The sequence below is a fragment of the Ambystoma mexicanum genome, chromosome 3p (assembly GCF_040938575.1).
Source record: "Ambystoma mexicanum isolate Mex_15411 chromosome 3p, UKY_AmexF1_1, whole genome shotgun sequence".
NCBI classification, from domain to species: domain Eukaryota; kingdom Metazoa; phylum Chordata; class Amphibia; order Caudata; family Ambystomatidae; genus Ambystoma; species Ambystoma mexicanum.
This window is the reverse complement of record NC_090925.1, coordinates 817,972,513-817,989,071: the sequence shown is the minus strand read 5'-3', so window position 1 is coordinate 817,989,071 and position 16,559 is coordinate 817,972,513. Positions and strand designations below refer to the sequence as shown.

General features: G+C 46.8%; 1 protein-coding gene across 1 annotated transcript in view; it reads left to right on the top strand.

Moving 5' to 3' along the window:
• Nucleotides 1–227: 227 nt before the first annotated feature.
• Nucleotides 228–16,559, top strand: part of LOC138580937 (zinc-binding protein A33-like) — a 71,765-nt gene continuing 55,433 nt past the window's right edge. Inside the window, exon 1 of the mRNA XM_069651871.1 lies at nucleotides 228–772. Coding sequence (XP_069507972.1) covers nucleotides 278–772 — 495 coding nt within the window. The 5' untranslated portion in view covers nucleotides 228–277. The remainder of the gene's footprint in view (nucleotides 773–16,559) is intronic.

The window sequence follows — 16,559 nt, the reverse complement described above, 5'->3', positions numbered from 1 at the left end:
ATACCAGAAAAACCTTGTCAAACATTTACATTTCTCTGCTGGGAAACTCCCGATGATTATTATTCGCCTTGACCCATATTTTAAGGTCATGGTGAATCTTCTCAGCTACAAGAGTCCGCACCATGGTGCATGCACCGTGTGTGAGTCAGGATTTGGAGGGAGGGACATTGTGCATGAAGGTGATGTGTGTGTGTGAGTCAGGACTATTTATGAATAAAGTGCGTCACGTGGAAAAAGGGATAGGATTTCACAGGATAATGAAACGAGGAAGTAGGGCATGTTCGGGACTAAGACACGTTCCTCCGTTCCCGCCTCAGCGCAGGTTAGTCTGGCGTCGAGGCTCTCTCAACGCGAAAGCTCGCCCGCCTCGCCGTGCCCGCAGCCAGCCATGGCAGGCCTGGCGCCCGCCGAGGACGGCATCGCCCAGGAGCTGAGCTGCCCCATCTGCCACGAGATCTTCCGCGAGCCGGTGGTGCTCGAGTGCTCGCACGACTTCTGCCAGGAGTGCATCGACCGCTACTGGGCCAGCGTGGACGTCTGCACCTGCCCCATGTGCAAGCGGGAGCACCCGGACAGGAAGTACACCCCGGTGCGGACGCTGGGCCGCCTGGCCGACACCCACCGTGAGAAGGAGGCGGCGGCCGACGCGGCGGGCAGGCAGATGCTATTCTGCACAGAAGACGGGGTCCTGGTGCCCGGGCACGCCGCCTACTCACCGGAGCACTCCAAGCACGTCTTGCTCCCGCTGCAGCAGGCAGCCAGTTTCTACAGGGTATGTCAAGCCGTGTCGTTTACTGGACCATCCTGTTCCGACGTTATGCCTTATTGACATGCTTTATGCCATGTTATGCTACATTGCGATACAAAAAGCTAAGTCGAACCTTGTTGCAGTAAAATCTGCTGAGGTAATTTAACCCATGCCACGTTCCGCTTTCCCGCTCTCCATTTAACTGCGCTTCAATATTACGTTTCTAGGTGCCGGGGTATGCAAAGACAGCTGTGCCCTGCTCAACCATGCCCTGTTATGCTATTTTGCAGGAAGTTACATCACTACGCTATTTAATGTAAGCACATGTATGATATTGTGTGCAGTCCTGTGGTATTCTTAGTTGTGTTATTTAATGGTGCCTCGCCGCGTACGTAATATACGTTACCTTTTAGTGCACCGTGCTACTTCAGGTGACGTGTCACCCTGCTTCATACCTGGTTATACTATTTATTGTTGATATCCTACATTATAGTATGCCACTCTCTGTATTACGCAGGGCTCTTTCCTTCCATGTTGGAGTTTTTTCCTCAAATAGTCTGCATTGTGCTATGCTGTTATAATGTACGTAGTGTGGTGCACTATTTCATAGTTTATTGCACTACGCCACGTCATACTACTGTTAAGATATCATATTCTGAACTTTATGTCACTTAAAGCTTCGTTATATTACGCTACGTCACCGTATATAAATAATGCTGCGTTTTACCCGTGTGCCTTATGACCGGGTAGCTAAACTCTTCTGGGATAATGCTACACCATCGTGCTCTGCTGTTTCCCATAGTATACTCTACTAAGCTCCATCATACGAGGAGGCGTATGCTCTTGACATATTGCCGCGTGTTATTCGTGCTACCCCACAGTACAGTAATGCTTCAAAATAGTGTGCCACGTTATGTCTTTCAACCCTGGTTATGCCACGGTATATACAACTCTTCGTCAATGCTGTTGGGTGTTTAAGGAGCTGTTTATAAAAATCAATATATTTTTTGCGCGAAAGCAAGAGCGGCTGAGTGAGACTGAGACTCTTCGAAAGAGTAAATGATAAAAGTTGACAAGTCAGAAAGGCGGCATGTGAACGTTTTAAGTTTGGAGCGTGAGAACTCTACACGCACTGGCTATGAGTACATTTTCTGAGGTGCCAAGCCCGCCTGTTGTATCTCGCAGGAAGTTAGATGTAAAGAATGCATTGCGTCAACCCAACAAGGGCAGGGATGTTCCAACAGCCCCGCATTCCAACCACACCTGTCCATCTCATGCCAACGGTGGTGTCAGGCATTGCTCTAGCAAGAGGAAGGCCTCCAGGCCATGCTCAAATTACTAGGTGTTACCTATGTTCAGTTTTGGCACAAGGACTAAAATAGAGGTGAAAACCAGGTATCAGCTCGTGGGTGGTATGAGGAAGAGGAACTCTTGCTCTGGCGCAGTAATTGTATAGATATCAGTGCCCCAGTTCCATAGACATATTTCCTTGGGTAGATTCCACTAGGTGTCACATATGTATTGGACCGAGATTTAAAAATGAGGCTAGGCGTTGTCAAATCCTTGGTATCCTCGAGATTTGGGGATTTCCCAGTAGTGGCTGAAAACAATCTCTCTCTCTCTCTCTCTCTCTCTCTCCATTCCTCTAACTCCACCCTCTGCTTCCCCGAGATTCCCCTCTACTTCTAAACCAGCCCTCTCTCTTCCCCTAATTCCATCAGGAGAGCTGGGTTTCAAAAAGTACAGATTGGGTGCTTGGTAAACCACAAGCTGTAGCTTGTAAAAAAAAAAAACAGTTGCAGTTAATTTAACCATCCCTGCATCACCAACAATCAATATATCCCTTCTAGCATATCCCTAAATGTATCTTGCTAAGGCAAAGGGATGTTAATGTGTGTGCCATGGTCACCAAAACACACTCTAGTCAGACAGATACCACTCGCCATGAGCCAAGCATCTGGAACCACACACCCTTTTAGAATCCAAAAAACTGCAAAGTCTAAATGCCTCTATTATCGAGCAAACAACAACAGTTGCACTGTAAGTACCAAAGGAAAACCAACGTCCAAGCAAAGTTCTCTTATAAATGTACACTTTACTTAAAAGCAGATAACGTGTGAAAACCCCCCAAATCCACCAAAGCAAGCACACCAATACTGCAGACTCTAGTTATATGAACTGAACACTACGGGCATTGTAATGCAGGAGGGAAAAATGCAGGCAACAATCATTACTACATTGAAAACATAAACACCAAAATGGTTGCTTTGACAAGTGTTTGGATACGCTACGAAAATGGGGCTTCATCAGTCTACAGACTGGAAGAGCTCGTTTAATGCCCTCTTGAGAGCTTATCTACGGCTCGGTGAACAGTAATTACCCGTATGACATGTGTTATCTGTATAACCTGACCTCACTTATGAATCATAATGTAACATAATAAACATAGTCCCACATTGGTGGGCCTAGCTGAGGTGAGGCAGTCGTTAGTCTTTATTATCAAGCAACTTTATCGCGGATAAGGTTATCCATATCTAATGACAATGCATATTCCATTATTACATGAATTACAAATTCCAATAAAATATCAGATACATAAAAAGGCACAATTATACAAACAAGAATTTAACCGTCCATTTACCTAAACATGAGTACCTTAATCTCTCTCTCAATGAACGCCAAAGATAAGTGAACAGCGTCCCGGCTACTAACATAGTTTGAGCTAACATTAAAAATAAAGCAAGTCTACAATGTCTAAAATGCAAAACTCATAGTAATAATTTGAGAGTAGTTTCCCCAAAGAGGTTGTGATCAGGGAAAAAGAAAAGAAAGTGCATTGTGTTATCCAAGGGGGCATTGTAGAAAATGCAACTCATTTGACAATTTTCCAGTTACCGCCCTCGGGTAGAAGATTGGATGTGGCCGTCGTTATTAAAGTGTGTTCCGATTTAAAATTAGACCAGCCGTTAGTCCTGTCGCTAGCCTCCCAGTCATACAGGACCTTATAAGTCCAGTGTTTCCCATGGACTAACCCCTATCCCGGAGAACAGCATGCAGGGAGCTTCAGAGGGAAGGGTTGAAGGTCTGTAGTGGCTCGGAGGTGAAGGGAAGGACTGATCAAGGGAAAGATGTGAGGAGGGGTGAAGGGACAGGAATGCTGAAGGGGGAGAAGTGGTAAGAGCTGTGAAGAGAAAAACAAGTGAAGGGTTAAAGGGAAGGTGAAGGGGAACAGTAGATGAGGACTGGCACATTCCTCTAAATAAAGCGAGAATACTGTCAATTTTATCCATGATTCCAGACTTAAGGGCAATTCTGTCGCCGGACATAACATTTGTCCAGCTATTTGATTGAGAGTATTTAGGTAAATGTGCAGTGCATTTCCACTAAACATTGATTGAGAGGTTGGTGAGCGAACATCGAGAGGACATTCTATTGCTGGGTCTTGAGAGCTACCATCCCCAACAACGTCTCAAAGAGCCTAGTAAGAGACCTCGCGAAAGTCTAACGATTCAGTTTTATTTTGAAAATGAACCACGCAGGCAAGCTGCAAGAGTATCACCAACTTCAGCTTAGGGATGGCTCGCTTCCTCCCTCCGAGGCACGAGACCTGGTTTTAAGGAGAAGTCAAAGGCATACGCTATGTTGGAATTCACAAGGGTTTAATACATTTTTAAATCCAAAAATTAAGCAGGTGTTCAACGAACTGGACTATATTCTTTTGCAGGAAACAGAGCTTGGAGAGACTCCTACGATTGATCGATATATGGTTAACTGCAAAAGGGCTAAGAAAGGTGTATAAGGGAGTCCAATGGGAGGGATGTTAACGTCGGTGAAAATTAATGAACAGCTGGTTATTGCTAGTTGGAACTGTCCCTCCGATGTAGTTTTAGCTACACAAGTTGTTGACCGAAGTAGTGCTAATGACAGCTGCATGTTATTACTTAACATCTACTACAATCCATCTGGTATGGATCTTGACAATGTATTGAATTATCTGGAAGAAGTTCTGTTAAGATGGCAAAGGGAAACCGACTGTAACCCCATAATGTTAGGGGAGATTTCAATTGTGGGAGTGAGCTGAGTGTGTATGATTATGAATAAGTGGAAAATGGTGAAAAAACTGATTTCTCTGAATGGGTAACAAATGTACAATCCTTATACAATGTACGCCGGAAAAAATCAAACGGCCACCTTACTATACCTCCTTAAGTCCATTACCATCTCTATTGTTGCAGCAACCATGCCCCCAGCAGAAAATGTACCTTGCTCTCTCACAGAAAAAACCTCAGGCTTTGCGCAAGATTACCCCGCCTCTATGACCCTATCTACCACAACAAACTCCCTAAACCCCCCTTGAGATCCACCTCACGACACCCTAAAGTATTTCCTTACCTAACCACGCCCTGTAGCAACTCCACCCAACCTAAACTTATCCCTATAACCAGCCAGGACTCACCCAATACAACCACTCTATCCGGAGCTTTGATCAATGCTAGATCCTTAGTGGCCCAGGCCACAGAAATAGCCGACACCCTATCCACTAACAACCTCGACCTACTAGCAATCACCGAAACTTGGTTGCATGAAGCAGCAGGCCCAGCACTCTCAATAGCCATCCCCGAAAACGATCAAATAATCAGAATGGACAGACCCAATAATAGAGGAGGTGGTCTGGCCATCATAGTAAAGACCACCCTCGAGCTAAGATTACTGAACCAATCACCTCTCAAATCCTGCGAGCTCCTCACTGCTAAATTACCCATCTCTAACTGCCGCACCTTAACCATCCACCTCATATATAGTCCTCCTGGCCCCATTGGCTCATTCGAGGCAGACCTATCCAGCCTCATAGCCAATAATACAAAAGACACCTCTCAATTACTGTTACTTGGCGACCTAAATCTTGGCCTGAACAACCCAGACGACAAATCAGCACAAGCCATAGCTATCATGCTAGCCGAACACGGCCTACTCCAAAAAGTACTCACCCCCACCCATAATAAAGGCAGGACCTTGGACTGGATCGCCACCTTGAACTGCGATACCACCATTACCAAAACCACTCCTCAACACTGGACAGACCACTACCTCATCGACTTCACATTATCACTCAATAAAGAAGTCAGTAAAGAAAAGACCATGGCACCACCACTGCCCACCAGAGCAAAAAAAAACATAACTCCCAACAATCTCCTACCACTTCTACTACCAACCCTCAATGCTCTCCCTGACAACCTAAATCCAGAATGCCTTGTAAACAGCTACAATCAGGCTATGAAAAATGGACTAGACATCATTGCGCCTCTCAAATTCAAAAAAGCAAACAGCAAGCTCACCTGAATACTTGGTTCACCCCCCATTTGAAAGAACTAAGAATGCGCAAAAGGAAACTAGAATTCCAATGGCCCAATACCCCCACAGAAGAGAACAAACTACAGCTTAAACTCTTCGCCAATGATTACAAAAAAGAAATCCTTCTCACTAAAAAGAACATATTTAACAAAAGAATAGAAAAATCCAATTCCAATACCAGAGAACTATTTACTATACTAAGGGAACTAGAATCCCCCATACCCCCGCCGGACAACATAACTAAAGACAAACAATGGTGCACCAGCGTACAAAACGCTCTATCTAATAAAATCAAAACTCTCCAAACTAAAATCAAACTGAAAAAAGATTCCATAACCCCAAACGTATCATCGCCTAGTCACCATGCCAAAACTACCAACCCATCAAGCCCGAATCCTTTCAATTTCACTCAAATATCCATCCTAGAAACTGAAAGGGTTATAGCCTCACTTAAACCATCCAACTGCAAAGGCGACAACTGCCCACCCCAAATAATCAAGGATGCTGCCAGGGATCTAGCCCCCTTTATAACCAAACTGATCAACGCATCCTTCTCCTCCAACACCATACCTAATAATCTCAAAGAATCTTGGGTTCTGCCTCTCCTTAAGAAGCAAACACTAGACCCTGCTATTCCCACCAATTACAGGCCCATCACCACGGTACCGTTCCTGTTAAAGATAATAGAAAGAGTAGCATACCTACAAATCCAGCAATACCTAGAAACCCACAAACTTTTAGGCACCCACCAATCTGGTTTCAGATCACAGCATGGTACTGAGACAGCCCTTATTGCCCTTAAAACCCAGATCAATGAAATTAATGACAAAGGAAACACCGCCATGTTACTCCTCCTCAACCTGTCGGCGGCCTTCGACCTGGTGGATCACACAGTCCTGTGCAAACACCAGGCCTTCGCAGCCCACTTCTCGAAAGAGGCCATAGACTGGATACAATCATTCTTGGACAATCGAACTATGAGAGTCTTCTCCTCAATACCCTCAGCAGACCCCATCAGCATAACATGCGGTGTTCCCCAGGGCTCCTGCGTCTCCCCCACCCTCTACAACATCTTTATCAAGCCCTTATTTGACAAGTTGGACAGAATGGGTGTCACATACACTTATTATGCAGACGACACCCAGATCCTCATACCCCTTTCGGACAACTTCGACTCAGATATGGCCTTGGAAACAAAATATATCTCATCATTCAGGCTTGGATGGCCACACACGGCCTATGCCTGAACTTTGAGAAAAGCGAAATCCTGCTCCTTGGCTCCAACGCCAATCTAAAAAAACTCAGCCCCAGCTACAAAGCGTTCAACATCGATGGCAATACCATTACAGCTGCCAAAACAGTGAAAACTTTAGGCTTTCATCTAGACTCAGCCTTGTCACTAAATAAACAAGTAAACTCAATCGCATGCTCTACCGCATATACGTGCAAGCTTATCAGAGCAAGCAGATCATTCCTCTCCCAAGCTAGCTGCATCATCATCGCTAATGCCCTAATACTCTCCAGACTTGATTATTGTAATGCCATGTACCTAGGAGCCAACAAATATATAATCAACAAACTCCAAACCCTGCAAAACAATGCACTCAGAACAGCCCCTAACCTACCCTCTAAGGAACACCTCTCTAACAAAAGAAGAGAACACAAATGGCTCAAAATCTGCGACCGCATCTCACTCAAAACAGCATCACTTACTTTCAAATGCTTAAACAACGCAGCCCCTCCCCAATCTCGCAGCCAGAATGGTAAAAAATACCTCCATCCGCCCCACCAGAACGATTAACTCCTAACGCATTCAGGTACCCAAATTTACACAAAAGAAAACGGGCGACAGTAGTTTCCCTGTCATGGCAGCCCGACACTGGAACTCCCTCCCACTCAACACCAGAGCAGACCAATCCTACCACAGTTTCAGGCTAAACATTCTCACCTGGTTACGATCCAGTGATCCCTACGACTGATCTGCGCACCCTCATACTAACAGACTATAGCCAACTTCACTGTATATATGTATATCCCTTAAACTGACCTGCCAAAATATAATCATCTGTATGTATATATGTAAATATGTGCTTATCTTGTAACTAAGTTTTTATGTAACCTTATCTTCCTGTCCTCTGTTGCGCCCTGTTACCTCTGGGTTCTGCGTGCCATACTAAATAAATAAACAAACAAACAAACAAATTATAAAAGTAATAACGGGAGAGTGGTCGCAATTTATATCCAGGTGGGGGTTCCTACAGACCAATCTATTGTTGGAAGAAAACCTGAAAAAGGAACCAACATAGTGGAACACAGTGACCTCATCCACTATTGATTACATTTTTCTCAATAACATAGGAAGAGAGACTGAAATAAAAATAACAGAGTTAAGTTTCCATGCTAGATTAGAAATGACCCTACTGAGGAGGGAGAGGACTTACGTTCAAGAAGATTCAATGGAACTGGGTCTGCAGTACTTTGTGCTAGCAGAAGGTAGAAACAGGGTATCTCTCTTCTGCAGTAATTTTGAAATGGCAAACAAAAGTTTGCATAATTAGTGGGCCAATCTTTCATTTAAGGAGAGAAACTGGCGTTCGGCCCAGTGGAATTCCCAGGACTATTAGCCAGACTGGGACAGTGGAGATTTGAAAAACCGACTGTACACAGAGACTGTTCACCTCGCATAAGAGATAAGATGGGGCTAAAGATAAGAATCTTAAAAAATTTGAATTTTGGAAAGCGATTAAACTACTGGATAGATATTGTGATCTCTCGTCGGAGGAAAGAGGGAAAAGAAAGAAGAGGTTGACACAACAATATAAAATGTGGCAGAAGAACCACAGACTTCACAAGTATATCAGTAATAATCAAGATATTTTTGGTAAAATCATCAGGAAAGACTCTAGGGGCATTTGGTGGATTCTTAATTTAAAAAAGTGAATCCCAAGTAAAATTCCAATCCTGTTGTGTTGCAGAACAGCCATGCGTAAACCTATTTACAAACACATTCAAATGCAATATAGCCCTATTAGCATTGCACAATTGAGAGAAGTAAGTCATCTGCCTAGGCCTTCAAGTTCTAGAGGTCGGATATTGTGACTGTTATCAGCAATCTAAAGAACTCACAAGCTTGTGGGCCGTATGGTGTGTTGAATGGTATCTGAATCCTGGCTAGAAGTGACCTTCGTACCCTTATTTAAGAAAGGTAGCAGAGACGACCCTATGAGCTATTGCCCAATTTCATTAATCGATTGCTCCTCAAAAATCTTGACCTCACTGGTATTGAAGGAGCTTACGTTGTGGTCAAAGAAGACCCACAGATTCAACCTATTGCAAACAGGCTTTAGAAAGGAGGCGGGAATGCTTCTAAGTAGGTTGGCTATTTCAGCCTGCATCTCGGATATCGGAGGGAATTTTGGCAGGTCAATATACGTTTCAGTAATCCACTTATCTGCGGCCTTTGATAATGTTAACATAACACTACTATGGAAGAAACTAAAGTGTTTGTGGATAAACCCATAGACCCAGGTGTCACTCCACTTACCTGGAGACCGGGGTTCTCCGCACCTGCTCGCTCTCCTCCTTCTTGGCGGATCTACCCGCGCTTTCGCTTGCGGGGATCTGCCATGGGGAGAGCTTCTAGGGTTCCCGTCAGGAGTCCTCTGCGCATGCGCGGGAGACCACGGTCTCGGTTCCGCGCATGCACAGTAGATTGGGACCTCTCCACGGCGAGAGCTTGTGCTTCAAGCCTCGCTTTGGATGCGCCGGCAACGAGACGGTTTGCGTTTCAAGCCTCTCGGGTGCCGGCCATCCCATAAAACGAGCTTCGATCAGGGGCAAGTCGCGTCTCAACGCGGTTGTGCCCTGATCGTGTTCTTCGCTCGTTTGTTGCTCTCCTGTTCCTGCCCTGCATTTTCGCCCGCTCCAGCCTGAATTCTTCTGTGGTTTCTCATCCTTCCTGTGGCCCCTGGTCCTTCCCTCCTTTGGTGTTTGCTTGGAGGCCCTTTTGGGTCCCGGAGTTCCCAATCCTGGGGTGCCTTTCCCTCTCTCCTGGGTTGGTTTCTCAGTCTAGTTCCTGGGGTTGGTTCCTCTGTCCAGTTCCTGGGTTTGGTTCCCACACTCCTGCCTGAGCTGCTACCTGGTTCCTTTTGGGACTTTTGAGACTACCAGCTTCTGCGCCAGTCGGACTACCAACCTGCCTGTCATTTTCGTTTCACCAGTGGTTTGCGGGTGCCTGGCTCAACCATCTACTTCAGTCTCCCTGTACACGCTCAGCAGCAATACCAGCATCTCCTCAACGCTCCTCTTTACAGGGTCCTTGGGACCTCTTCTTGGAAAGTACTTCGGACTCTACTGTCAAAGGACATTCTACATCTGCCTCTCCTGTCAGTGCTTGCACTGTCCTGACGCCACGCTAATCAGGAGAGAGCGTCCCGTGGCGTTGGGAGTCGGTCCATCTTCCACCCTGTTTCAACCTTGGGTGGCGGAGAGGCCGGTACCCCGCGTCATTTACTCATCAGAAGACAGTCGTCAGTCTGGCTGCCACGTCAAGATCTTCTTCCAAGTCTACAGGTACGCTTCACTCTCGTGATACTCACCTTAACAGATTGAGACGCCTGCCTTCAGATTTGGAGATGGAAGATGGTGAAGACATCCGGAATGAGCTTCAAGCTCTTCGAGCAGAGATGACGGCATTACGTCAGGAAAACCAGACTTTACGTCAAATGGTATCTCAGGGGGCTATGAGTGCTTCGCAGGGAGAAGGTTCACTGGCACATACAACTCCGATCAAGTTCGATGGAGACCCCCGACGTGTAGCAGAATTTTGCAATCATTGCCAAATTCATTTCCTTTTTAGACCATCTCACTTCACCAGCGACAAGGCCAAGATTGGATATATCCTGGGGAATCTTTCTGGGAACGCTCTTGCTTGGGCCACTCCATTGGTGGTCACCAATAGTCCAATTTTGAATGATTTCGTGGCCTTTGAAAAGGCTTTCTTGGAGGTGTTTCAATCACCCAACCTTTCTTCCGTAGCCCAGAACCAGTTGATGGACATGAGACAAGGAAGTGCTGACATTATAACTTACATAAGCCGTTTCCGCCAACTGGCGACCGACTCCCAGTGGCCAGAGGTCACGCAAAGTACCTTGTTTCGTCGAGGCTTGAGAGATGAATACAAGGACGAGTTACTTCATATTCCCGAGACCGAGACCCTCGAACGTCTTATCGAACAAGTGCTCCGGATAGACCAGAGACTAGCGGAGCGAAGGGCGGAGAGACGTCGGTCTGAGAAATTTCATTCTAGAATGCCTAATGTACCAGTCAGATCTTTTGGTTCCCCGGAGTCTGGCTCTGAACCTATGCAATTAGGGGCCATGAGAGGTCCTTTGTCTGAGGAGGAAAGGAGAAGAAGAAGAACGCTGCGCCTGTGTCTTTATTGTGGAGCGGCTGGGCATTATCTGGGTACATGCCCCCTACGCCCTCAGAAAAAGAAGGCGGAAAACTAGGAGACCTGTTGTGTAATGGAAGGGCAGCAACAGGTCCCACTTCTTTCTCAGGCCTTTCCGCCTCTTGTTCCACTTCTCACCCCATGCAACCAACTGTCTTATTGACCTTGAAGATCAGGATATCTATGCCTGATAAGACTCTGGAAGTTTACGGATTGCTGGATAGTGGAGCCTCTGGTAACTACATCGATGAATCGTTTGCCAACATCAACGGAATACCGCTTCTTTCCAGACAAACTGCCCTACCGGTTGAGGTCATCGATGGATCCCCTCTGTCCTCCGGACTCGTCCGTCTTCACACCGTGGGGCTGGTACTCCGGATTGCTGATCACCTGGAGACTTTGGCCTTGGACGTGATCAGGTCTCCCATCTACAAATTGGTTTTGGGATTACCATGGTTGCAATGCCACAATCCAGTCATCAACTGGGCAACTCGTACTTTATCCTTCTCTTCCACCTTTTGTTCTCAGAATTATAACCTCCCAACCCAGACTCTTGTATCTTCAACTTCCTTGGAATCTATTGGCAGAGGTCCGAATCTTTGTTCCATATCTCAAGTTCCACAAGAATATGCCGCTTTTGAACATGTGTTCTCGGAACCAGGAAATATACCATTGCCCCCTCATCGCTCTTTTGATTGTTCCATTGATTTGTTGCCAGACTTAGAAATTCCTCATGGAAGACTGTATGCCTTAACCCAGGATGAGAGGCAAGTGTTACAGGACTACCTGTCGGATTGTTTAAGCAAGGGATACATAGCCCCTTCGAAGTCACTTGTGGGATTTCCTTTGTTTTTTGTAAAGAAAAAGGAAGGAACTTTAAGACCCTATGTAGACTATCGACACCTGAACGACATAACCATAAAAGATCGTTATCCTTTACCTTTGATTCGCAGTATCTTGGAAACCCTCCACACAGCTCGGATCTTCACTAAGCTCGATTTACGCGGAGCCTACCATTTGGTCCGCATTAAGGACGGGGACGAATGGAAAAGCGCATTTAAGATCCCCTTTGGACACTTTGAGTATAGGGTGATGCCTTTTGGTCTGTGTAATGCCCCAGCTGTCTTCCAGAGATTCATGGATAACCTCTTCAGCGATTTAATAGGCATTTCGGTTTGGATCTACTTGGACGATATTTTGATTTTTTCCAAATCTCTTGAGGAACATGTGGAACACGTTCGTGAAGTCCTTCACCGTTTATCCTCTAACCAGTTGTTTGCCAAGGTGGAGAAATGTTCTTTTCATCAACACAGCATCAAATTCCTGGGATATGTGATCAATCATACTGGTATTGAAATGGATCCCAAGAAGGTTCAAGCTGTCCTAGATTGGAAGCAGCCACATGATGTAAAGTCTCTACAGCGCTTTTTGGGTTTTGCCAACTTTTATAGGCGCTTTATTCCTCACTTTTCCCAAACTACAGCGCCACTTACCAGGTTGACCAGCAGCAAGACTGTTTTCAAGGGGGATTCTCTTGCTTCGCAGGCCTTCACCACCTTGAAGACAGCTTTTACCACCGCCCCAATTCTGCGTCACCCTCAGGACGAATTACCCTACATTGTGGAGGCAGACGCTTCTGATTTCGCCATTGGAGCAGTCCTTCTGCAGTGTGAACTTAAGACCTCTATTGAACATCCAGTAGCCTATTTCTCACGCAAATTGAATCCCAGCGAAAGGAACTATGCGGTTATCGAGAGGGAATTGCTGGCCATAAAGATGGCCTTTGAAGAATGGAGACATCTCCTGCTTGGGGCACGCTTTTCAGTAGAGGTCCGTACAGATCACCGGAATTTGCAGTATCTACGTTCCTTACAGTGCCGTACGCCTCGCCAGGCTAGATGGGCTTTCTTTTTCTAAACTTTTCAGTTCCATGTTACCTACATCCCTGGTACCGCCAATCTGAAGGCGGATGTTTTATCTCGGTCTCTGGAGAAGGAGGAGAGAAAGGTTGGTGTGAGTTCACCATTGATTTCCCCACACCATTTCTTGTTGGCATTGTCTCCCCACCTACAATCTATTTCGGATGCCACCCGAATGGATCCTGAACGAACGATCCTTCTGCGGCAATCATCGGTGTCTGAACGAGACGGTCTGCTGTTTTTCCAGAAGAGGTTGTACATTCCTGTGGGGCCTATTCGTGATGGCATACTGCATGGTTTTCATGATTCTTTGATTGGGGGACATCGAGGAATCAAAGCTACGCAAGAACTAGTGTCTCAACAGTTTTGGTGGCCTGGGTTGGCCAGTTCAGTCAAGCAGTATGTGGAGAGTTGCCCCGTCTGCGCACAAACTAAGGTACCAAGAAGAAGACCTCTAGGATTGCTTCTTCCTACGGAACTGCCGCCGTACCCGTGGCACACCATTGCCACTGACTTTATTGTAGACTTAGCTCCCTCCGACGGATGTACCTGCATAATGGTTGTGGTTGATTGCTTTACGAAGTATGCTAATTTCATTCCCTTTAGTAAGATACCCACGGCTGCCCAGATGGCGTCGGCCTTTCTGCATGAAGTATATCGGTTGCATGACCTTCCAAAAACATTTTTTTCTGACCGGGATCTCAGTTTTTGTCTTCTTTCTGGAGCAGCGTATGTGGCCATCTTGGCATTCACAGGGCTATGAGTTCTGGTTATCATCCACAGACCAACGGCCTCACCGAAAGGACTAATCAGACTTTGGAGGGGTATCTTCGCTGCTTTGCCAACGCTACTCAGTCCAACTGGAAGGCGTGTCTGGACTTTGCTGAAGTTTCATACAATAATTCCGTCCATTCCTCTACGGGAATCAGTCCGTTCTACTGTTCTTCTGGCCAGCACCCGAAAATGATGCCTTTCCATCCTGTACCCTCTAGTACGGTTCCTTCTGCTGATGACCTGGTGTCTTCCATTCAGAGGCAACATGAAGAGGCACGTGGGACTTTGGAGTTGACAAGGAACCGTATGAAGGTTCAGGCAGACAGGGGGCGATGTGTGGAACCAGATCTCCAGGTGGGGGATAAGGTTTGGTTATCTTCAAGGAATTGGCCACTTCACAATTTGCCAGTTAAGCTGGCTCCACGATATTTCGGCCCATTTAAGATAACTAAGCACCTTTCCTCCGTGGCTTTTCGCCTTGAGCTCCCACGTTCTTGGCATATTCACCCAGTCTTTCATATCTCCCTTTTGAAACCTCATGTCAAAGACACCTTTGGTTGTTCCCCTCTTCGCCCGGCCCCGGTTATGGTTCAGGGTGTCCCCGAGTTTGAGGTTCAGGAGATCTGTGATGCCCGCTATCGTAGAGGGGTGCTCCACTTTTTAGTGGATTGGAAGGGATACCCAGCTTTTGATCGCACTTGGGAACCACATCAGCATGTGCACGCACCTCGTCTTGTGTGTGATTTTTACGAGAGGTTCCCTTGGAAGCCTGGGGCCCCGGGTCTTCCTGGGAGGGGTCATAGTGTCACGCCACTTACCTGGAGACCGGGGTTCTCCGCACCTGCTCGCTCTCCTCCCTCTTGGCGGATCTACCCGCGCTTTCGCTTGCGGGGATCCGCCATGGGGAGAGCTTCTAGGGTTCCCACGGTCTCGGTTCCGCGCATGCGCAGTAGATTGGGCCCTCTCCACGGCGAGAGCTTGCGCTTCAAGCCTCGCTTTGGATGCGCCGGCACCCGGCAACGAGACGGTTTGCGTTTCAAGCCTCTCGGGTGCCGGCCATCCCATAAAACAAGCTTCGATCAGGGGCAATTTGCGTCTCAACGCGGTTGTGCCCTGATCGTGTTCTTCGCTCGTTTGTTGCTCTCCTGTTCCTGCCCTGCATTTTCGCCCGCTCCAGCCTGAATTCTTCCCTGGTTTCTCGTCCTTCCTGTGGCCCCTGGTCCTTCCCTCCTTTGGTGTTTGCTTGGAGGTCCTTTTGGGTCCCGGAGTTCCCAATCCTGGGGTGCCTTTCCCTCTCTCCTGGGTTGGTTTCTCAGTCTAGTTCCTGGGGTTGGTTCCTCTGTCCAGTTCCTGGGTTTGGTTCCCACACTCCTGCCTGAGCTGCTACCTGGTTCCTTTTGGGACTTTTGAGACTACCAGCTACTGCACCAGTCGGACTACCAACCTGCCTGTCATTTTCGTTTCACCAGTGGTTTGCGGGTGCCTGGCTCAACCATCTACTTCAGTCTCCCTGTACACGCTCAGCAGCAATACCAGCATCTCCTCAACGCTCTTCTTTACAGGGTCCTTGGACCTCTTCTTGGAAAGTACTTCGGACTCTACTGTCAAAGGACATTCTACATCTGCCTCTCCTGTCAGTGCTTGCACTGTCCTGACGCCACGCTAATCAAGAGAGAGCGTCCCGTGGCGTTGGGAGTCGGTCCATCTTCCACCCTGTTTCAACCTTGGGTGGCGGAGAGGCCGGTACCACGCGTCATTGACTCATCAGAAGACAGTCGCCAGTCTGGCTGCCACGTCAAGATCTTCTTCCAAGTCTACAGGTACGCTTCACTCTCGTGATACTCACCTTAACACCAGGTCTATGATACAGATGCTCTATTCCAGAAACTTTGCTAAGGTTGTAGTAAACACCATGGGAGACTTGTCACGTAGTTTCTGTTTAGAGAAGGACGTTCACCAGGGGTGTGCCCTCGCCCCAACTCTGCATTTTTCAACCAGACAGCATAGTAATTCAAAAGTAAGTAGCTTCTCTCAAACCTGCAGCATCCTAACCGACAACCTTTCGTTATGAATACACAACACTATGAGACAGTTTTAGCTCTCAGTTCCTCCCCTACCCACACAGATTAGCAAAATTATGATGTTGTGACACCTGCGTGAAAGAATCAACCCCCAGCTACTCAATTCAGAATCAGGGAACTTCATCGGTCCCTCAGTACCTCAGAGACAGAGGAAGATGTGCCTTCTGTGTCAGTTTGACACCGGGCCAAATTACAATACCCTGCAGAAATGGGTCCTAACTGATTAATTGAAT